The sequence below is a fragment of the Heteronotia binoei genome, chromosome 1 (assembly GCF_032191835.1).
Source record: "Heteronotia binoei isolate CCM8104 ecotype False Entrance Well chromosome 1, APGP_CSIRO_Hbin_v1, whole genome shotgun sequence".
In the NCBI taxonomy this organism is placed as follows: Eukaryota; Metazoa; Chordata; class Lepidosauria; order Squamata; family Gekkonidae; genus Heteronotia; species Heteronotia binoei.
The window spans coordinates 192,547,816-192,571,057 of record NC_083223.1 but is presented as its reverse complement, the minus strand read 5'-3'; the positions used below and the strand labels follow the sequence as shown (position 1 = coordinate 192,571,057).

At 44.6% G+C, this 23,242-nt stretch overlaps 1 protein-coding gene across 1 annotated transcript in view; it reads right to left on the bottom strand.

Annotated features, from left to right (window-relative positions):
* The window catches only part of ITPKB (inositol-trisphosphate 3-kinase B), a 116,004-nt gene extending 104,696 nt beyond the window's left edge, over positions 1–11,308 (bottom strand). Inside the window, exons 1-2 of the mRNA XM_060245520.1 lie at positions 10,983–11,308; positions 2,802–4,738 (exon numbers count right to left, since the gene is read on the bottom strand). Coding sequence (XP_060101503.1) covers positions 2,802–4,559 — 1,758 coding nt within the window. The 5' untranslated portion in view covers positions 4,560–4,738; positions 10,983–11,308. The remainder of the gene's footprint in view (positions 1–2,801; positions 4,739–10,982) is intronic.
* Between the last annotated feature and the right edge of the window lie 11,934 nt (positions 11,309–23,242).

The window sequence follows — 23,242 nt, the reverse complement described above, 5'->3', positions numbered from 1 at the left end:
ATGTGACTTGGGAACCCCAGTTTGGACTGGATATGATAGCTAAAATGTTATTGATGATCACATGGAGTGCAGACCAGGGCCAACCCTAGGCTGTCTGGTACCCTAGGGAAAGACTAACTTCTGGCACACACCCATCCCACACTGATAACATCACTTAGTCATATGGGGGGCACCCGATTTGGTACCCCCAGAAGGCCAGTGCCCTAGGCAATTGCCTAGTTAGCCTACTGGCAGGGCCAGCCCTGGCACTGACTAGAGGACACGTATGAGAATAGAAATTAAATCGGATCAGAAATTTAGGTAAAAAATCTTAGATTCTCCTTGGCAGATACTTGTTTAAATGTCTAGATGAAACTACTCTTAAAAACATATCATCAGCAAGGCAGAAGTCAATTCAGACAGGGAAAGAGCCCAGCAATAATGCTGGCTTTTATTTGAGAATAAAAGCATAAAGCATTCCTGATTAGTAGCAGCTGATGAGGTCTCAGTAATGAAGCAGACCAGAGCGGCAGTCAGTGTGGGATTGTTTTGTTTTCCTTTAAGATGAAAGACTAATTAAAATAAATTTTCCCCAGTTATCCATGATGAACACAACAGCTGAAACTTCCCTTGCCTTAACTAGACCCCTGGAATTCTTCCTACCATGAAATGACTTTGTACCATCATCTTATGGGGGAAATCCAAGGGGAACTCAGTTGTGAGCACACATGAACACCTGTTTGGACCACAGGAATTTAGAAACCATTACAGAGGATGCAAATAATGCATTTTTCCTCTTTCCCATGTCTGCAATGGCAGACAAAGCTGCAGTCATTATGTGGCAGGATTCACATGGACTTTGACTATCCAAACTGATCCAATTAACATTGCTTAAACTGGTCCATTAAAAGCAATAATTTAGAAATACATTTAATTTATAGCTATTTATAACATGCTAATTATAATAAGTGACTCAAACTGGTTTAACACCTATAACTGTACACTTAGAAGCTCTTCAAACTGAGACCACTTCCCCATGGATGATTTGCCCCAAGTTCAGTGCTGCTGGGAAGTGGGGGGTTTCACTGCTTACCCACTGCATTGTGCTGCATTCGTACACCTCTTGGCACTTCACGGTTTCCCCTCCACTCTTTCTCAAACCTGCTATTCTCCAAAGTTTTGGAGACAACTCCAGTAAAACATGAATGGCTGCTGTGTGGGTGGGAAATTTTGGGGTTTCCCATGCACATGGCAGCCATTTTCCTTGGCACTGTCCCTGCAGCCACTTCCTCCCCCTGCCACGGGGGACTTTTTAAAAAAATTGTTGCGAGATCATCACACTGATATATCATTGTATTATGTTCTCCAAAGTCTCAATATTCATTTTTTTAAAATTAAGTCTCTATCCTCCTCCCTTGTGGACCAGTATGGCAGGAAATAACTTTTGACTATAAAAATTAATCATGTATATTTAATTTATTTTAATTAATAAGTAATTTTTAATTATTTTATTTATTTATTTATATTTAATTGATTTATTAATTTATATATTTTATTTATTTCACTCTCCCTGTGTCCAGGCTCAGAGCAGGTGACGTATATGACAAGTCGCTTATTGGACCAAGGGACCAGTAGATCATCAAAGAAGCTAGTATTCAGGAAATTCCAACCTGCTTATCACCAAGATCATCCACAGAGCCTGTACTATTTTATGACACCCAAGTATCTGAGCCTTTCAATGTGTTCATTTACCAAATAGTGAATACCTTTAACTGTGTTAACTAGTCACATGGAAACTTACCTTTCTATCTGATTGAAGAATGCTGTGCTGTCCAGTTTCCACCAGCCTTTTAATTAAAAGTTCTGAAAACTTGCAGCCCAATTCTATTAGTGTTTATTCAAAAGCAAAATTCACACTGGTTTCACAGGACTTACTGACAAATAAATGTGTACAGGATTGCAGCTTTAACCTTCAGGTTAGTTAATGCTTAGTGTCCTTGAATATATACTGAAAAAGACACACAGAAATCAGTCTCTTGGCTCTAAGCAGTCTGCAGTGTTTGCAGGCTGCGTATCCAGAGCTTTCAGATTTCACATGAAGATTCTATAAAGGCTCTGTTGCTATAACAATTGGTTTGCAACTGACTAGTTAGTGAGCATGCTCATTCACAAAACATGAATTTCTAAATGGAAGCAATTCAGATCAATGAATTACATATCTTTCGTTGAACTCCGTCTGCCCAGATTGTGTCCCAGGGTGATACAGCAACGAATGCGGAACTAAAAACCAGGTTCAAATCTTCACTGGGTGACAACGTTCGGAGTCTTTCTCACAGGCTTATTGTGAGAATAAAATGGGAAAGGATAACCACATATACCACCCTGCTACGTGATGGCTGTCAAGGCTTCCACACTTTTAGCAAGAAGCCCCATTGTGGTGAGAAAGGGCGGTGACCCCAGGGTCCATCACATGGTCCTCTCTACAGATCTCCAATTCTGTGGAATCTCCAGTATGACAGACAGCACAAACTCAGCAGCCATAACACTATTCATGTAAAGATTCAACCTTTCCCTGTTAACAGGGCGAACCTTAGCTGAACAAGCCAGAAGACAGGAGAAGCTAACACAGTACTTATGAAAAGTCCTGATGCTAAGCAGCAACACAGAATCAGTATTAAACCGAAAATGTTTCCTATTAAGAGAATTTCCAACTTGAATGTTTGTATGAGGTAGGAAGGGAGATGGAACTTTCAACAACCCATTCAGAAACCTGCCAGGTGCCACCCTGTTATTGTCTAAGAGATACTTTGTTCAAAACTTACCACTCTTGGCTTATCCAGGGTCTGCTGAAAGGCTGGACTCTGATCCAAGGACCGCTCTGGATCACTGGAAATGTCCTCCTCTGACTCTTCCCAGGATGAGGAAAAGCCAGTGGAAGAAGCAGAGGAAGAAGATAGTTTTCTGATGGGCATATTTTTGGGAGGGCTGTCTCCTGCCTCTCCCTCCTCCTCAGTGCCTAAGTCAGTAACAATGACTGCAGGGATGCTGCCACCTCCTATATAGAGGCCCTCCCCTTCTCCCAGGGATTTCCCCTGTTGTCCTCCTGCTTCTGTAGATGGTGGCAGCTGCTCTTCAGGTTGCTTCTCTTGCAGGCCATCTCCAGTGACTTCTGCCATAAGTTTAGGAAGTGGCTCAGAGGGTGATGGTAGTTTCTTTAGAGAGTCTGCCAAAACCAACAGGCAGCTGCTGCTGTTGCCCTCTTTCTCATCAGTCCTGGCAGGACAAAGTGGGATGCCTGCCTCCCGGAGCTGCTCTCCAAGGGGCAGCTCCCTAGCCTCTGGGCCCTGCCCTCTGTCATAGCTGCTCCTCCCCTGCTGAGCTTCCAAGAAGCCAGGATCCTTGAAAGATCTGTTCACCCCATCCAGCTCCTCCGAATGCCTCCTTCCACCTTCTCTTGGCTGCCTCCCGCTGCTGGTCCCTACTGACACCTGAGCTCCCTGGCACCCACTTGCCCAGTCCAGCACTCGGGAGTTCTGCCCCTCAGGGGATTGACTCTTGTTCTCCTCCATGTCCTGCCTCCCACTAGACCCCATCCTTCTTGCCTTTCCCGAATCCTGCTCCTTGGATATTCCCTTTGCTCTCTCCATCTCATCCCAACAATGCCTCTTTGAAAACACATCCTCTTCTGTCTCATTTGAATGGGGTGTCTGGGACAATCTGGTCCCCTTCTCTGCCTCTTTTGAATCCTGCACTCTGAAGAGGCTTGTGCCCATCTTCATCTCCTCTGGGCGCGGCACACAGGAGAGCCCGTTTTCCATCTCGGTTGTGCCAGGCGCACCAGGAGAGTGGCTGTTCTTCTCTGTCTTGTCCGGGGCACCCTGGTCCCTCTCCTGCTCCAGTGTCCTCCCCATGGTCTCCAACGGGGACAGAGGATTCCCTGGACCTTTCATCTTCTCTTCCTCCTCCTCCTCCTGCTTCCTGGTTCCCTTGGCTGGCATGCTAACACGTGGCTGAGCTGGCAAGGCTGGGCTCGGTGAAGGCGACCTCCTCCTGCCTGGACGGGGGCTTTTAAGGAGGAGTGTAGCAGCACCCGAGCTCTGTGCCTGGATGTGCGCCTCAAAGAGCCCCACTTTCTGGGTCACCTGCACGTTCTGCAGCTCCCGCTGGAGGATCCGTGTTGAGCCAGGGGAGGGCGACCGGCTCGGGGGGCTCGCTTGCAGCCCTTGCCCTAAGCGGCTCGCCCAGCTCGGGCTGCTCAACCGTCGAGGAGTCCTGCGAGCGCTCGCCGTCTCTTCGGCCGCCTCGGGCTGCTCCGCCGAAGGGAAAAGGAAAGCCGATCCGGAGGCGGCGGCAGCGCTGCTACTGCTGCTCGGGCTGCTGCTACTGCTGCTACTGGAGCCGACGCTGCGCCTAGGAAGCGGGTAGCAGCTGCTGTGCCTCTCGCTCCCCCGGCCCAAACCAGGCAGCACCTGCCTGCGCGTCAAAGGAGGCGTCTTGCTCCTGCCGCCGCGCCTCTCCTCCTCTTCCTCGCCGCTCTTCATTATCACTAGGCTGTTGAGCGCGTAGCAGGACACGGCCATAGTAATGGGTCCGGCCGCCGGGGGACAGGCTCCGCTTCCTCCTCCTCCTCCGAGGTCAGCCTCTGCCGAGCAGCCCACGTCCTCTCAGGGCCAGCAGCCACAGCGGTGGCGGCATCGCCTGGGGAGCACCAGACGCGCACGGATGATAAGCTGGCCCCGGCCCGCAGCTCCATAAACAACTGTGGAGAAAGCAGGAGACAGAGGACAATGAGCGCGGGAAAAGCTAGATGGCTCCAGCCGGGCGCGCTCATTCGCTGCCGGGGTCTCGGAGCTCGGCCAATGGTGGCAAAGCTGGTGCTCCAAGGCGGGCGTGGAGCGGAGGGGGGGGGGGCGGAGAAGCGAAGCTTAGCCGCAAGCTGTGTTGTACTTGAACCCGGACAGCTCACTAGGGTGTTAGACCTTGCCCTAACTAAGGCTTATGGAGTTTTAAATGCCATAACAGGCAGCAAAACTTTCGATTTCATAGTCGGTTGAGATATTACTGTGAATCATTATTTAGCCTTCTTCAGAAACTATCAAGTGCAAACAATCCAGCCATCATTTCCCCATCTCTCCATCGTTTTATTAGGGACCTTCCCTAAGACATGGAGTGCATTCTTTTAAACGGTAAACATTCGTCTGAGGCTTAGGAAATCACTCAGCCTAACAGTTTTCTCAGCTCAAGATACAACAGCCTGTTTTTAACTGTCAAGGCTCATCCTGTGAACATGATAAAGCACTTTAGAATCTAGGGTTGTTTTCTGTAAAAGCAGGGCTATTTTGTAGGAAAAGCCCATTAGGAACTCATTTGCATATTAGTCCACACCCCCTGACATCAAGCCAGCCGAAACTGTGTTCCTGTGCATTCAGGCTCAAAAAAAGACCTGTGTAAAAGTAAATGTGGTCACAAGCCAATTGAAATAATATGATTTCTGAAAAGGTTGGAGCCCTTCCAACTTTCAAGTCGGGGACTTGGGGGGTGATGCTGGCTGAAGAGAAACCCACTACAAGCTGCAGAAATACTAGCAGAGAACCACAGCTGAAGTTTGTTTCCAGTGCTCTGTCTTGCCGAAAATATAGACAACTAAGAAGACTGGGGCTTTGTGAACCTCATATGAAAGCTTACATTCTGAATAAAACGAAGTCTTAAAGGTCTTAAAGGTGCACTTGTCTATTGCTCAGTAATGGTAATCAGCCCTCATGTCTAAGAACAAGGGAAGAGGACACAAAAGCTTTTATATGCCTGTAGGTCAGTGGCAGAACCATCAAGTATAGTGGTTAGAATATTGGGCCTGATCACTGTCTCTCAGACTAACTTATCTTGCAGCGTTGTTGTTATGGGGATAAAATGGAGGTGAGGAAAATTAAGTTGTAAACTGCACTGAGTCTCCATTGGGAGAACAAGTGTGACACATAAATCTAAATAAATAATACATCTACTTTAGATGCAGAAAATCCCAGGTTTAATCCTTGAAACCTCCAATTAAAAATAATCAGGTCATAGCTGATGTGAGACCCCGGCTCCTGAGACCCTGGTGATCTCCTTCCAATCAGAGTAGCCCATACCAACAGCCTGGCTCAGTATAAGGCAACTTCTTGCAGCTAAGAAGTGGGTTGGGGGAGGTTATGAGCCCCAGCCATGAAGTTGAGGAAACTCACTCTGGATTCACTTGTGGGGCTTCAAGGAGTGATGATGGCACCTCTAACCCAGGTCACTGGCCTCAATAAAATGACAGAAGATGGAGAGCAAAGTTGGGCCTGGAAACGTACCCATCAGGCTGAAGAAAGTAAAGGGTGAGGGCAAAAGCCCTTGGGAGGAAGGTCATGGAGCTAAAGAAATTTTAAATGTATGTGGTGGAGGGGAAGCTTTTCTGTAAGAAAGAAGGTGTGAGGGTTTGGGGAAGGGAGGATAGAAGCCTTAGGCTTAAATGCTTTAAGAAACTGTGGGAAGACAGGCTGGCAAAACTGCTAGTCCAATGGAGTGAGTCATGCAAGTGACTATGCAAAGTGAAATTTAGGCCCAAATGAAAATCACAATACAGCTAGGCAAGAAGGACTTCTCTGTACAAAACTGTACATGCCCAGTATCTCATATAACTTTTCTCCAAGGCTAGGAACAGAGTGTTGTGCAAGGAGAGAATGTGTGCTCTAGATACCCCTTAATATTTGGGGGCCCTCAGGGGGCACTTCTCTCCCCATTGCTTCTTACCCAGCTGGTGCAGAGGTTTGGGCTTGGGTGCCATCAATATGCTGATGACACCCAGCTGTATCTGTTACTTGATAGCCACCCTAATACCACCCCACAAAATCTGGCTGTGGGTCTGGAGGCCAAGGTTGGATGGTTGAAACAGAGTAGGGTAAAACTGAATCCAACCAAGATGGAGGTTCTGTGTCTGGGTGGAGGGGCTTCAGGATTGGGGCATAGGTTGCCCAGTCTTGACAGGGCACCACTGACACTGGCACAGTCCATTAAGAGTCTGGGAGTGATCTTGGATTCTTGAAAATGGATCCCAAGTCATGCACATTGTCGGGCTGGCATTCTTCTGTCTGTGCCAAGCAGACATCTGGCTGTCCTCGACCAGGGCCAGAGCCTTCTTAGTTCTGGCCCCAACATGGTGGAACTCTCAGTTGGATTCCATCAAGAACCTACAGGACCTTATGCAATTCTGCGCAGTCTGTAAGGCAGAGATGTTCCACCAGGTTTTGGGTTGAGGACAGTGACAGTTACCATCTTAGCTGGCACCCTTCTCCACTCTCTAGATGCATTTTGCCTCCTCTCCCTGCCTGCAAAGTAGCCAGCAGTCTGAACTGGGATTAATGATCACCATCTGGTTTTAAAATGTTTTTAAATTACTGACAGTTTTTATTTGCATGTTTTCTTACGGACTTGTACATTGTCCAGCAGAAATTGGGCAATTTAATCATTTTAACATCATGGTTTATTCTGTGCATTCTATTTCTCTGTGTGCCCACCTGCACAAGTAGAATTGTTTGTGTCTGCCTTCTTGTATGGTCTCATATGACACACACACTGCCAACCTAAGCTAAGTTACACCCTTCTAAGTCTACTAAAGGAGACTTGGATTTCAAAGGATTTAGAAGGATGCAACTCTTCTTAGGATCATAAATGAACCAACCAATACATGCTACTGTTTATGAATTCTGAAATAGCTGGGCAACTTGATGAACCCTTGGTGGAGGGTTACTAAGCATCTGGGCCAGCTATCTGTGGCTTCAGCCTTTTGCCCATTTATTTGAAAGCAAGGCACACACAATTTAATTTAATGAGTAAATATGTGTAGTATTTTCTAATATCAGATATACTTTGTCCAAATCCCTCCTGTCCAAAGTAAGAGTAGATAGCATGAAACAATGATTGCTATGCATAGTAGCGAAGCATATATAAGTTTCATGCGTTGTTACTCTGTGTACCTATTTTGGCAATGCCCCAGCTCAAGGTTATTTAACATAGAATAGTTAATGTTCTTCACTTTGTACTCAAAACCAGAAGCCTAAGGAACAACATTTTTGTAGGCATTTATAGCAGCAGGGATTCCAATGTGGATGAGTGACCAGATATTCATCTGGTACAAAAAGCGTAGTCTGACATCTGTGGTATTACATTACAAACTTCTGGTTTATTACACACACACACACACACACATACATACATACATATATATATACACGCACACACACACACACACTTGTGTGTGTGTGTATGTACCAATTACATTATCATCCAAGAGTCTTGTGGTACCGTGAAGACTAACAAATCTATTAAATTCATTGTAGCATAAGACTTCCATGAGCCACAGCCCATTTTGAAAGATGCTCAAGATGCAATAGTAAGCAGAGTTACAACCTTCTAAGTCTACTAACTTCAATACATTCATAAGAGCATAAGTCTTATTAGGACTTCAGTGACAAAGTGGTAACATTGGTTGATATTTATTTCACTTATTTACAATATGTTTTTCAGCAAGAATGGTTCTCAAAATGGTTCTGAATAGTAACAGTAAAAGAAAGCAATTAAAGTAACAATTAATTAAAAACTACATAGACAGTGCTATCCTGAGCAGAATTACATCTTTCTGAGTGCATTGACTTTAGTGGACTTAGACTAGTTTATCTCTGCCTAGGATGGCACTGTCAATCATATAAATGAAAATCCCCTCCCCCCCACACACACATACACACACACACTAACTTTACCACTTCATGTATTTATGGAAGTGTCTTCTGGCTTATGAAAGCTTATGCCACAATAAATTTTTCAGCCCTTAACACAATGCCTTTGTTGTTTTTGCACAACTTTAACATGTCTACATCTGAGAATATTCAGCTGGATTTGTACTATAGTTATGCTGTAATGTTAAATTTTATTTCTCAAGACATTTATTAGCTGCCTTTGTACTATGCAGAACTCAAGGCCACTTACAATGTAAAATTTTAATATATGTGATTTTTATATCCTAAGCCCATTATAGGAAAGAAAGCAAAGTTTGTGTTTATTATTCCAAGTCCTGTAAGTCTAAAAGTCCATCCTGTGAGTTGGCTATTCAGGATTTTTGCAAATACAATATATTTTACTATGCTACTGGACTATTCTCATCTAATCACACAACTGAATTTGTACAGGTATGGGTAGACTTTAATCTTGCCTGTTGCTTTGAGGTGTGCTGTACGTCTGTGCGCATATATCTCTTCTAGCCTCCTGTGTTACTGCTTATTATCTCTCAGATAAGTATTAATTATGCATATGAAATATAAAGAACTTGCACATGTTGAATATGGCACATTTTGTTTATTTAATTTGTACCCCCCATGTTTCACCAGTGGGGACTCAAAGTGGTTTACATCTTTCTCATCTCCTCAATATTATCCTCACAGCAACCCTGTGAGGCACGTTAGGCTGAGAGAGTGTGACTGGCCCAAAGTCACCCAGCAAGCTTCCCCGGCATGAGTGGGGATTTGAGCCAAGGTTTCCCAGATGTTAGTCTGGCCATCTTAACCACTATGCCACACTGGATCTCTTTTGTGCATATTTCTGATGATAAAGCAACCAGGATTTGGGAGACCCAGGTTCAAATCTCCACTTTAGAATCTTGCTGGGTGACCTTGGGCCACACACACACACACTCAGGCTAACCCACCTCACAGTCACAGGGTTGCTGTGAGGATTAAAATTGATAAAAAATAATTATGTAGGCTGCTTCAGGTCTCCATTGGAGAGAAGAGTGAAGTATAAAAGAAGTAAATCCACTTGAAATTGTGTATATTGTAATTGTTTTATGAATCTGCATACCTTTCTACTGGATTAAGCTACATGTCATGATATGCCTTGTCTATTAGAATTCCAGTATGGATTGCTGTTACACACAAAATGCTACAGTCAAATCCATCTATGAGCCCTGCTTGCTGTTTCTGTGTAGTGGCAGCATGCAAGCTAGCTGTCTTGGAGCTGCTACCTGCATGACCCATTAAGATTAGAGCTCATTTTATGGAAACTTTGAGTGTCTCCAGCTGTGGACAGAGGCTATGTGTGTAAGATATCTTGTAAGCAGACTGGAAGCGGCCATCTGTGTTTATGTACAATCTAAAAGTCCCTTGATGGATGTCTTTCCCTCACGATCCTAGGCAACAGCTAATGGCTGGTTCTACCAAACCTCCAGTCCGAGGTGAAGTGCTGGAGCCCATCAGTATCACCGTAGATCTCCTAACGCCACAAAACTTAGCGGCTGAACCGTCTCTCTGCGTAGAGAAACCCACTACATCCCCTGGAATCTCTCTCTCTCTGGTTTTTCCCTTCCGAGCCCAGCCTTCAAAGGAGCTTATTGCAGACGCCCCCTGCAAACCTAACGTGCAGCTGAATCCAACTTGAATTGTAACCCAATGGTCGCCCAGCTCTACCTCTTTAACAGAGCGAAGAGGAGTTTTGTAGAAACGGCAGTGAAACTTGAAACTTTCGGAAGGGTAGCATCGCAGTCTGTTGCAGCCAAAACAACACCAAGCCTTGGGACACTTGGGCTGCGATCACACACACACAATAATGCACTTTCAAACCACTTTCAATGCACTTTCCAACTTGCCAGTTCACACAGTACAATCCAGTTGTAAAGTGCATTGAAAATGGATTGAAAGTGCATTATTTTAGTGTGTTTGATCGCAGCCTTGTCATGGGCAACCAAAGGTTTTGTGGCATAAATTTCTCTTCATCCATCAGGCGAAGTGGGCTCTGGCTCGTCTCAGCTGATGGCACAATACGTCCCTGAGTCTTGAAGGGGCACAAGATTCCGTAATTGGGGGATTTGTGCCACCCACGACCGAGCCCAGTCTCAATCTACACTGACACGGTCCCAGGAAAGAACGGTCCCCTTAAGGGAGGGGAAAGAAGAGAAGAGAAGAAAAGACGCAGAACAAAATCATAGAGGTCGACCTTACCTGTTCTATGGAGACTGATGCACTCTCCCAGTTCACATCTCCTCGGAGGAAAGCGCAGGCATCAAGACGCTCAGACTTTCAAATACTCCAGAAATTATTTCCTCGTCCAGATCAAGGCTTTGGAGGTGTTTGCTCTCTTTCCCTCTTTACGGTGTAATGGTTTTGTCTTTGTTTTTTAAGCGACTTATTCAGCTGGTTGAATCGAGAACTTTATTTTGTTCACTGATGTGCCGCCTGCTTAATTACTTTTCTTTTCCAACGCCACCCGTGTCATTCAGCGTGGCGTTTTGTTGAATGTGCAGGAGGAAAAAAAGCAAGCGAGCGAGCGGGGAGGGGAGGGGGTCGGAAAGCAGGAAGGAAGTTGTGGGCCTGTCTGGGGTTGAACTCAGCGGAACAAGTTTTTTTTCTTTTCTTTCTTTTTTTTTCTCTCTATCGCTTGGCAGGACGGCTGGAGGGAAACACTTAAAAAAAAGTTTCCATTGTTAACTAGCTCAGAACAAAATCTGCTCCAACCTTTGTGGGTTAAAGATACCACCATCCGTTTTTCCACTCCTCGTTCGTTCTTACTATGTATAACTTACTGCAACTATTTAAAAACATATTTAAAACACTCGTTTCAAACAAGATCCCAAGCTGGGACTCCTTCTGTTGCAGCCGTGCTGTCTCCATCCAAAGCCACCAATAAGACCTACGGAAACGAGGGTTGTCGGCCTCCAGGTGGGACCGGGAGATTTCCCGTTTTTATAGCTGATCTCCTGCTGGCAGAGATCAGCTCCCCTGGATAAAATGGCTACTTTGAAGGGTGGAGTCTATGGCATTGTACCATGCTGAGGCCTCTCTCCTCTCCAAACCCTGCCCTCTCCTGGATCCCCCCCCCCCAAAAAAAATCTCCAGGTATTTTCCAACACAGACTTGGCAATGCTAGCAATTATGCATAAGCAGGTCTACTCTGAAGTAAGTTCCATTGAGCCCAATAGTTTACTCCCTGTAAGCGTACATAGGATTGTGACCATGTGCATGTAGAATGCCTGCAGAAATTGCAATTGCCCTTATCTGGTTACCTTTCCATACTGAAAGTAGAAAAATGAAATGAATGTTATCCTCCTTCCTCAGCTTATCCTCCCACTTACACCTGACTCCTATCTCTGTTATTTCCCTTGTGCTAAATTTTAGACTGTAAACAAGCAGGAATCTTCTGCCTTCTACTCCGTAAAATAAATGCATAATGCCAACAGGTTATTATTCTGCTTCTGATAAAACCACTGAAGTATTTGAGTACTAAAGTCAATGATCAAGTATTTTTTTATACATTAGAGTGAGGTGACCTGTATCAAACAGCAGTTGCTGAGCAATCTAGAAGGATGACAGTTTGTTAGGACATTGATAACTGAATATACGTTTCCTGGTGTGAATACCACTTATATTCTTATTCCTTTAAAAAGTATTCAGGGCTGGTTTGTGGGAAAACTCACTATTAACTGTTCAATTTCCAGACCAGTGTATTGTTGCTCACCCACAGCCCTATTAGAACCAGCCTGCCAGGTAAGCACCTGAGGACATCAGCTATGGCCTATAAATGTTTCTGCCATTAACTAACACACACATGATGACTCCTATGGAAAGTCTATTTAGGGATTTAACAACTGCATTGAGATTTATGTTGAGACATACCAAAACACACATCTCTGCCTTTGAAAAAAATCTGCTTCCTTTTAATCTGCCTCTTGTATTCTCACAAAAACTCATGTATCAAATGTTATTTTTTTGAGTTTATACTACATCATGTGCATGGCCTAAATTGTGTGAGTTAGTAGCAAATCATAGATTGTCCTACTGAGTAGTAGAAGAAGAGATTGGATTTATATCCTGCCCTTCACTTGGAGTCTATGAGCAGCTTAGGAATCTCCTTCCCTTTCCTACAACAGACACCCTTTGAGGTAGATGGAGCTGAAAGAGCTCTTTTAAGAACTGCTCTTAAGAAAGCAGCTCTGAATGAACTTGTGACTGACTCAAGGCCCCATCAGCAGGTGCATATGGAGGACTGGGAAATCAAACCCAGTTCTCCCAAATTAGAGCCCACGCTCTTAACCACTACATCAAAGTGGTTTAGGACAAATGTAGGCTATTGGAAGGGGGGGGGAAATGGTGGGAAGCTGAGATGAGATGTACAGGGCATAAGCATTAAGGACAAAGAAAATAGAAGGGAGAAATTTCTCACCCACTCACATTATCTTTATGTCTGGTCCCATATCTGGGCCCCTCTCTTTTCTTTTTGTCCCCTTTGATCTACAGAGTTCTCAGCACAGGTACAAGGTAACTTAAATACTGTAAAAGACAGAGGGAATGTGAAAACAGGAAGTGGAAATCACTCGTACTTGCTCTGTCACTGCTTGTTTGTAACAGTTAAAGTCACCCTAAGTGATTGCCTCACACCCATGAACTCACTTCCAATCAGACTTGTCAGCGTCTAAGAATGGGCATTTGAAGAAGTGCTGCCTGAATCTGCTTGTTTTGGCTCGCACAGAACAGCTGGGGCAGACTGTCAAACAGGTTATGGATCAATATTAATGCAGGTATGTAGTGTTTTGCAATTTAATTTTTAAAACAAACTGTTCATGCAGTGTTGTTTGCCCACTGTAATTATGAAATCATATTAATGTAAATGAATATGTTTGTTCCAAAATATGCCAGAATATTAATATGCCATACATTTTGTTGGAATTCTGTTAATATAGCCCACCCGTGAGAAAAGAATCTGACCAATATATGTGTATTAACTATTGTACTGTTAAGTTGTTTCTAGTTTATGATGATCCCATAAATTAATTACCTCCCAAATGCTCTATTGTTAACAGCCTTGCTCAGGTCATACAAACTGAGGGCTGTGGCTTCCTTGACTGAGTCAATCTGTCTCATGTTGGGTCTTCTGTTTTCCTGCTGCCTTCGACTTTTCCTAGAATTATTGTCTCCCAGTGACTCTTGTCCCTGTGACCATAAGTACAATAACCTCAGTTTAGTCATTTGAGCTTCTAGGGAGAGTTCAGGATTTATTTTTTTAGGGGGAGGGGAGTTCAGGCTTGATTTGATCTAGAACCCACATATTGATCTTTTGGGCAGCTCATGTTATCTATAAAAATCTCCTCCAACACCACATTTCAAATTAATCAACTTTTTTCCTGTCAGCTTTCTTCATTGTCCAACTTCACACCCACAGTAATGGGAAATACTGTGGTTTGGATTATCTTGGTCTTGGTCACCAGTGACACATCTTTACAATTAAGAATCATTTCTAGCTCTTCATAACAACAATAATTTTTCATGATTCAGAAAGTGTAAAACTGTGCTGTGCTCTATAAAACACAAACTGATTTTCTTCTGAAATTCTCTTGTATGTTCCAGTAACCAACATAACATAAGAACATAAGAGAGGCCATGTTGGATCAGGCCAATAGCCCATCCAGTCCAACACTGTGTCACACATGGTCAAAAAACCAGGTGCCATCAGGAGGTCCATCAGTGGGGCCAAGACACTAGAAGCCCTCCTACTGTGCCCCCCCCCCCACAAGCACCCAGAATACAGAGCAGCACTACCCAGGCTCTGCTTCATATGTTTATCCAATCCCCCCTTGAAGCCGCCTATGCTTGTAGCCGCTGCCACCTCCTGTGGCAGTGAATTCCATGTGTTAATCGTCTTTTGGGTGAAGAAGTACTTCCTTTTGACTTCCGGGATCGGAAAATGGCAAGCTGAGCTGCTTTCCTTAACGGGGGCAGGCTGGCACTTCTGTTCGGGGTAGTAAAAGGCAAACTAATGCCTTCTGCCTACTTTTCTCAGCTAGAGAATTGTCCAAGATATGCACAGATACTTTGAGGAGACTTACCTTGGCTGAAAGGGAGTCCTGGAGGGGGCTTCTTTGAGGCTTTGAGGGATCTCCGGAGAGAAGTTGCATATTCATCATCTACAGAAGTTTCCAGAGTCATTTCTTTGACTTAAGCTCGACAGGATTCGAGTCTTCTTTTACAACTTTAAACATCTAATCTACAAAAGACTGGTGTCGATTTGGATAAACTACAAAAAAAAGGTATTGATCGCTATCTTTTCACTCCGGGACTAACTAAAGCTAAACAAAGCAAAATTAAAAGGTGGGCGTTGGATATAATGGAAGCCTGAAAGGAGAAGAAGAAAAGGGGCTAAATTTGAACTTTGTATATTTTAAAGACAGTGCTAAAAGGAGAAAGGAATTTATCGTTTTATTTATTATTTATTATTTATTTATTTCATTTATATCCCGCCCTCCCCCACCTTGGCAGGCTCAGGGCTGCTAACAACATTCTATAAAACATACAATAGTAAATAAAACCTTTAGATTTACAATATAAAACATTAAAACATTAGACTTAAAATTAAAACCAGTCCAATAAATGCAGTTATACAGCGGTATAGATCTTTAGACCGCATTGGCGGATCCTTAATTACCGACCTTCTTAGCAGTCCGAGTGTGCGAGTTTAAAAAGGGTGGTCTTGCAGGCCCTGCGGAACTGATCGAGGTTCCGCAGGGCCCGCACCTCCTCGGGGAGTCGGTTCCACAGGGTAGGGGCCGCGATCGAAAAGGCCCGTGCTCTGGTGTTCTGATATTTAATCTCCTTCGGCCCAGGGATAGTCATTAGGTTTTTCCCAGTTGACCTCAGTGCTCTCTGGGGTTCATATGGGGAAAGACGGTCCCTCAGGTAGGCAAGTCCTCGGCCATATAAGGCTTTAAAGGTAATGACCAACACTTTGTACTGGACCCGGTATATAATCGGCAGCCAGTGCAGTTCACGTAGCCCCGGCCGTATATGTTCCCGTTTCGGGAGTCCCAACAACAGCCTGGCCACCGCGTTCTGCACTAGCTGCAGTCTCCGGGTCTGGCACAGAGGTAGCCCCAAGTAGAGGGCATTACAGTAGTCTAGTCTTGAGGTGACCGTTGCATGGATCACTGTTGCGAGGTCCCGGCGCTCAAGAAAAGGGGCCAACTGCCTTGCCCGCTTCAAATGGAAGAATGCTGACTTGGCAGTGGCTGCTATCTGGGCCTCCATTGATAATGAAGGCTCCAGTAAAACACCCAGGCTCTTTACCTGGTGCGCCGCTTTCAATGGCGCACCATCGAAGGCCGGGAGAGCTATTTCCCTTCCTGGAGCGCCGCGACCCACACACAGGACCTCTGTCTTCGCTGGGTTCAACTTCAGCCCGCTCAGCCTGAGCCATGTCGCAACAGCCTGTAAGGCCCGGTCGAGGTTCCCTGGAGCGGGGTTGGGCCAGCCATCCATTAGTAGATAGAGCTGGGTGTCATCTGCATATTGATGGCAACCCGGCCCAAACCGCCGGGCAATCTGGGTAAGGGGGCGCATATAGATGTTAAACAACATCGGGGAGAGCACTGCTCCCTGAGGCACCCCACAATCTAGTGTGCACCTCCGGGACCGCTTACTCCCAATAGCCACCCTCTGTCCCCGACCTAGGAGAAAGGAGGAAAGCCATTGCAAGGCTGACCCCTCAACCCCAATGTCGGCGAGGCGGCGCGTCAGTAGCCGATGGTCGACTGTATCAAATGCAGCCGACAGATCTAACAGCATTAGCATCGCAACGCCGCCTCGATCCAGTTGCCGTTGGAGGTCATCCATTAAGGCGACCAACACCGTCTCCGTCCCATGGCCCGGCCAGAAGCCAGACTGACATGGGTCTAGGACAGAAGCGTCATCCAGAAACCCCTGTAGCTGCAACGCCACGGCCCTCTCAATAATTTTACCTAGAAACGGTAAATTAGACACCGGACGGTAGTTCGCCAATTCGGCCGGGTCTGCTGTAGCTTTTTTCAAGAGAGGGCGGACCAAAGCCTCTTTCAGAGGTGTTGGAAAATGCCCCTCTAAGAGGGATCTATTTATGATGTCCCGTAAAGGACATCTAAGTTCCCCTTGGCAAGATTTAATCAGCCAAGAGGGGCAAGGGTCCAGATCGCATGTTGTCGGGCAAGCAGCAGAGAGGATTCTGTCGACTTCCTCCAGGCTGAGTGGGTCGAAGTGGTCCAGCACTAAACCCGAAGACAGGCACGGAGCCTCAATTTCACTCACTGTATCCAATGTGGTAGGCAGGTCTTGGCGGAGCAGCGAGATTTTATCTGCAAAATATTTCGCAAATGCCTCACAGCCTATTTCTAATTCTCTAACATTTGGTTTGCCTTGTGGCAATGTTGTAAGATCCCCAATTATTCTAAATAATTGTGCTGGGCGCGAATTTGCAGATGCAATCTTGGTTGCAAAGTAATCTTTCTTTGCAGCCTTGACTGCCATCTCATAAGACTTCATAAACGTTCTATAGGATGTTCTCGTTGCTTCGTCCCGAGTATGCCTCCACTGCCTCTCTAGTCGTCTGAGCCCTTGTTTCAGCTGGCGCAACTCCAAGGTATACCATGGAGCCAGCTTCGTACGAGGGCGCAGAGGACGCCGGGGTGCAATTTCGTCGATAGCCCTGGACAACTGGCCCTGCCAGATTTCCACCAGGTCATCGAGGGAATTGCCAGTGGGCCAGGGATCCCTCAGGGCCGTTTGGAACCGTTCCGGGTCCATCAGGCCCCGAGGGCGAGCCAAAATAGGCTCTCCGCCCATACAGGGTTGGGGCGGCGTCCCCATACGGGCCTTAAGGGCTAGGTGATCCGACCATGGTACTGCTTCTACGGCGATATCGTTCACCAATATCCCGGCTGCAAAGATCAGGTCTAATGTGTGCCCGGCCTGATGCGTGGGAGTCGTGACAAATTGAGAGAGTCCCAGTGTCGCCATGGACGACACTAGGTCCATCGCCTGAGTGGAGGCCGTGTCGTCGGCATGGACGTTGAAGTCACCCAGGACCATAAGCCTCAGGTGCTCCAACGCCCAGCCCGCCACTGCCTCCAATAGTGATGGTAAGGCGTTAGCTGGTGCGTTAGGCGGACGGTACACCAGCCAAACTGCCAACCCCTCTCCAACATCCCACGCCAGACCAGCGCATTCAATCCCATCAATCTTTGGGTCCGGGAGAGCAGTTGAGGAAGTTGAGGAAGTTCTGCAGTTGAGGAAGTAGCCCCATTGTCATAGATCTGCAGCACTCATAGTCAACACAGGAAGTACATCAGACATCGCGAGATTTCTCTACCAGCGAAACGAGACTTGGTTGCAGGAAAAGCAGGAAGTACCAGAGGAAGAAGAAGGAAGTAAAAGAAGTAAACAGCCTACTCTAGGATTATAATATCAGAGAGAAACATTAGTGGCCATTGTTGGGAGGACAAAGTTTTAACAATGTTTTTAAAGTGACTGGGGCATTAAAAATTGGTGGAGTTAATTGAGTTGGTAATTTTAAAGTAAGGACTATTGGATAATGGTGAAGAAGATCTGAATTGGATAAAGGGAAAAGAAGGAAATTTTTTTAAAGTGAAGCAAAAGTCGCATCTGCCATTTTGGGGAAAATAAAAACTTTAAACATTAATATCTGAGCCTGTGATGCTCAGAGGACAGCGAAATTGGGTTAATTGGAAAGGGCAAGCTTCACTCTATTAAACCTGATGGTCCAAATTTAACTTGGTGAGATAAAAATTTTTGATCTTTTTTACATGTCAGACCCGAAACAAATTCATACTAGGTCTGCTTCAATGGAGAAAATGCAAGCTCAACTAGATGCAATGGAAGCCAGGATAATGAAAGGGGTGAAAGAAATGATAACTGCCTCTAAAAAAGAAATAAGAAAGGGTATTGAGGACTCAAAAAAAGAATTAAAAAAAGAGATAGAGAATCTCAGAAATGAGACTGTAGTGATAACAAAAAAAGTACAGGAGGTGGAAGAGAGAGTGAAAACACATGATTCCACCTTATTAAAATTACAAGAAAAGGAGAAGAAATAATACCAGAGAAATGGGATTGGATTGATCTAGAAGTATTCAAGATGGAGTGGAAGAAGTTTAGAAGATACGTAGAAAAAGAGTGGAAAATAAAAAAGCATTGGACAATTTTTGATAATGACTAAGTATAAGAGGGAGGAGGATATGAATTTTGGTTCTTATTAATTAAGGGTACCTGTAATAATAATGTTTTAAGTATAGTACACCGGCGGGGGTCAAGTAACGGGGGGAGGGGTAGGTAGAAAGTAATATATGGGATAGAGGAAAAAGTAGTTATTAAGGATGTAAGAAATTGAATATATTACCATATGTTACTAATAAAAATTGTTTGGAAAAAAAAAAGTACTTCCTTTTATCAGTTCTAACTCAACTGCTCAGCAATTTGACTGCCCACAAGTTCTTGTATTGTGAGAAAAGTATTTCTTTCTCTACCTTCTCCTTCCCATGCATAATCTTGTAAACCTCTATCATGTCACCCCTCAGTTGACATTTCTCTAAGCTAAAGCGCCCCAAGCATTTTAACCTTTTTTCATAGGGAAAGTGTTCCAACCCTTTAATCATTCTAGTTGCCCTTTTCTGCACTTTTACCAATACTGTAATATCTTTTTTGAGGTGTGGTGACCAGAATTGTACACAGTTCTCCAAATGAGGCTGCACCATCGATTTATACAGGGACGTTATGATACTGGCTGATTTGTTCTAAGTTTCCTTCCTAATAATTCCTAGCATAGTGTTGGCCTTTTTTATTGCAGTCACACACTGTCTCAACATTTTCAGTGAGTTATCTACCACAACCCCAAGATCTCTTTCCTGGTCAGTCTCCACCAGTTCACATCCCATCAACTTGTATTTATAGTTAGGATTTTTGTCCCAAATGTGCATTATTTTGCACTTGGCCACATTGAACCTCATTTGCCACATTGACACCCACTCGCCAAACCTCGACAAATCCCTTTGGAGTGCCTCACAATCCTCTCCGGTTCTCACCACCCTGAACAATTTAATGTCATCTGCAAACTTAACCACCTTACTGCTTACTCCCAACTCCAAATCACTAATGAAGAAGTTAAAAAGCATTGGAACCAGTACTGAGCCCTGCGGTACCCCACTACTTACCACCCTCCACTGCGAAAATCTACTCACTCTTTTTTCTGTTACTTAGCCAGTATTTGATCCATGAGAGGACTTGTCCTTTTACCCCATGACTATTGAGCTTACTAAGGAGCCTTTGATGAGGAACCTTTTTGGGAGTCAAGGTAAACAACATCTATTGGGTCCCTTTTGTCCACATGTTTGTACACCCCCTCAACTCTAACAGGCTAGTAAGACAAGATCTTCCCATAGATTTACAATATTATCTCTACTGCTTCTTTTTCTGAATCTGGTTTTAACATCTGGCATTTCTCATTCCATGCATGGTAACAGTCTTTATTGTAAAATGTTAAGCATTGTTTCATTTGCATTAGAAATCAATGCAATGATCCAATAGTTGCTGCAGTCTTTGACATCTCCTTTTTTCAAAACTGGAATGTAGATTGAGCATTTCCAGTCTGCGGGCCATTGATTTGTTTCCATATTTGTTGGCATATTCTTGTTGAGATTTTGATGGAACCATTTCTGTGGCTTGGAATAGCGCTATTGGTGATTTGTTTCTCCCAGTTGCTCTCAGTGCATCTTTCAGTTCACTTTCTAAAACTATATGTTCTTCAAAAGATTCTTCTTTGAAGGAATCTGTCATTCTTTAATCTCTTCTGTATAGTGTCTTCAGTGTCTTGTCCATAGGGTTGCCAGGTCCAACTCAGGAAATATCTGGGGACTTTTGGGGTGGAACCAGGACCAAGGGTGTGACAAGCATGACTGAACACCAAAGAGAGTTCTGGCAATTATATTTAAAGGGACCACACGCCTTTTAAATGCCTTTCCTCCATTTGGAAATAATGAAGGGCAGCAGCACCTTCTTTTGGGGCTCATAGAATTGGACCCCTTGGTTCAATATTTTTGAAACTTGGGGGTGTCTTGAGGAGAGGCACTGGATGCTATGCTGAAAATTTGGTGCATCTGCCTCAAAAAAAAAAAAAAGCCTTCCAGAGCCCCAGATACCCACAGATCAATTCTGTGGGAAACTGTCTTCATAGGGTATAATGGAGTGCCCAGCAGACATCCCCACCCGGCTTTCTGATAATCCTGAAGCAGAGGAGGGCCTCCAAACCAGGAAATCCCCTGCACTGAGCTGGGGATTGGCAACCCTACTTGTTCACAGCTTTTCCTTATTTTGTTCTGTTAAGTTAATCATGTATTTCCATGTTGATCTTTCAGCATGCCTAAATTTAGTGCTTAAGGACCTGGGGTCAAACTAGACATGACCATGGTAGATCTGTACATTTAAATCTCCCATTGATTTATTGGATCTTGTGGAACAAGTCTCTTGTTCTGCCTTTTTTGTTGTTTTCTATTTCTTTACACTGGTTATTATAACAGTACATTAGTTATTGTAATAGTTTGCTTTGTCTCCACATGCATGTCAATAGAATTCTTCATTTAGACTTTGATTCTATTTCTGTCATCTTTTACTTTTGCTTCTTGTCTATCCTTAACAATTTCCAAGAGGTTAATCAGTCAACTATCAAAGGTTTTCATTTCTTTTGGTTACAGGATTAGTGTTTGCATATTCTTCCTTGATAATACCTCTGTTTTCAACTTATAGTTCTGCTGATTTACATTCACGTGAACTTAGTGGTGCAAATCTATTCATTACATGGTGTTTAAACACATCAGGGGGCATATGGAGCATGCCTAAGCAGGTTTACTCAGAAGTAAGTCCAGTTTTCTTCAGTAAAGCTTTCTTCATGCTTTAGGACTCCTTTACCTATTCTGGGCCAGATGTAAGTGTTGCAGTCTGTAAGCAGCTACACTCTTCAATGGACATAGAAGGGTACAACTCCACATAAGAGGACACCTGGCTTCAACAGGAAGGATCCGAGCACATGCTTTTCACACTCTCAGTGAAATCTTTTAGATATGACCTCACTGACATTTGACTGCCTTGTGCTATGTGCTCATTAGCTGTTAAAGTGAACAGACATATAGATATAGTGTATCCTTGCAACAACTAGTAAATTATGTATTGTACACATACTCTTAACAGGAAAGAGAGACTGGCTGTAGCTCCCTGTTCCCTGGGCTCTCAAAGGCAAACTTGGGTTTGTTGCTGCTTAAGGACCTGGGGTCAAACTAGACATGACCATGGTAGATCTGTACATTTAAAGCCTGTTCTAAAGGAACCTGCCCTAACTGCATACTAGGGTGAGCAGGGTCTGATTTTTAGAGAAAAGGGGGCTGCATAGGGGAAGGGAATAGAGCACTGTTTCCCATTTGCAGGGTCGGGACCCAGTACCGAACCACGGAAGCCTCACTACTGGGTCACAAGAAAAGCCAAAGCTAGCCCCACCCCCAGCAAAGCATGACCTCTGCTCTGCTTCCTTCCTTCCCCATCTCTGTGTGTGCAGAGAAAAGCTAGCCTTGAAGACTGACACAGGCTGCAAAGCCTGAGCTCTGTTTGGCTTCCTTCCTTCCCCGTCTCTGTGTTGTGGAAAGAGGAGCTGGGCTACCTCTCCTTCCTTCTCCCCCTCTCCCAGTGTTTGAGACAAAAGCTGGCATCCACTGGCACTTTAGATCCATGAAGTGTTCTTCAAGGTATGAGCTTCAATGTGTCTTGCAGTATCTTCTTTTGGGGAGATTTCCCGGGAGGCCTGGGAAGGGGTTTGTGTTTTTTTCAGCTGGTCGGGGAGTGGGCATTCCATTAGGTTTTTTTTTTTTTACCAAATGACCCCTGGGCAGAATTGTTGCTGGCTGGGGTAATCTGATGGTGAGTAAGGCTTTTTTCCCCTTTGTCCCCCCTTCTTTCTTTTTCTGTCTGCAAGAGATGCTCTGTCTGTATTCTTGGTGCTGGGTGTTGGGGGAAGCAACAGTGGGAGGGCTTCTAGTGTCCTGGCTCCACTGGTGGATATTGTATGAGAGAATTTTGGACTGCGTGGTCCACTGGTCTGATCCAACATGGCTTCTCTTATATGCTTATATTCTTTCTTTCCACGTCTTTCTTTTACTTTCCATCCATTTCATTCTTTCCCTTTCTTTCTTTCCTTCCACTTTTACTGCATGAAACTTTTCTGTTCATCATACTGTTGTTGCAGACACAGGAGCTCTGTCAATGGAAAATTGACACCCCAGTTGTAGCCAGCTGGACTTTCTATGAGATTTCCGTGTGAGTGAGTGAGAGTTAGAGGTGTGGGGCAGAAAGAGATTATTGGAGATTACTATTGTATATCTCAACAGCACTGGAAGTGATGGTACTATGAA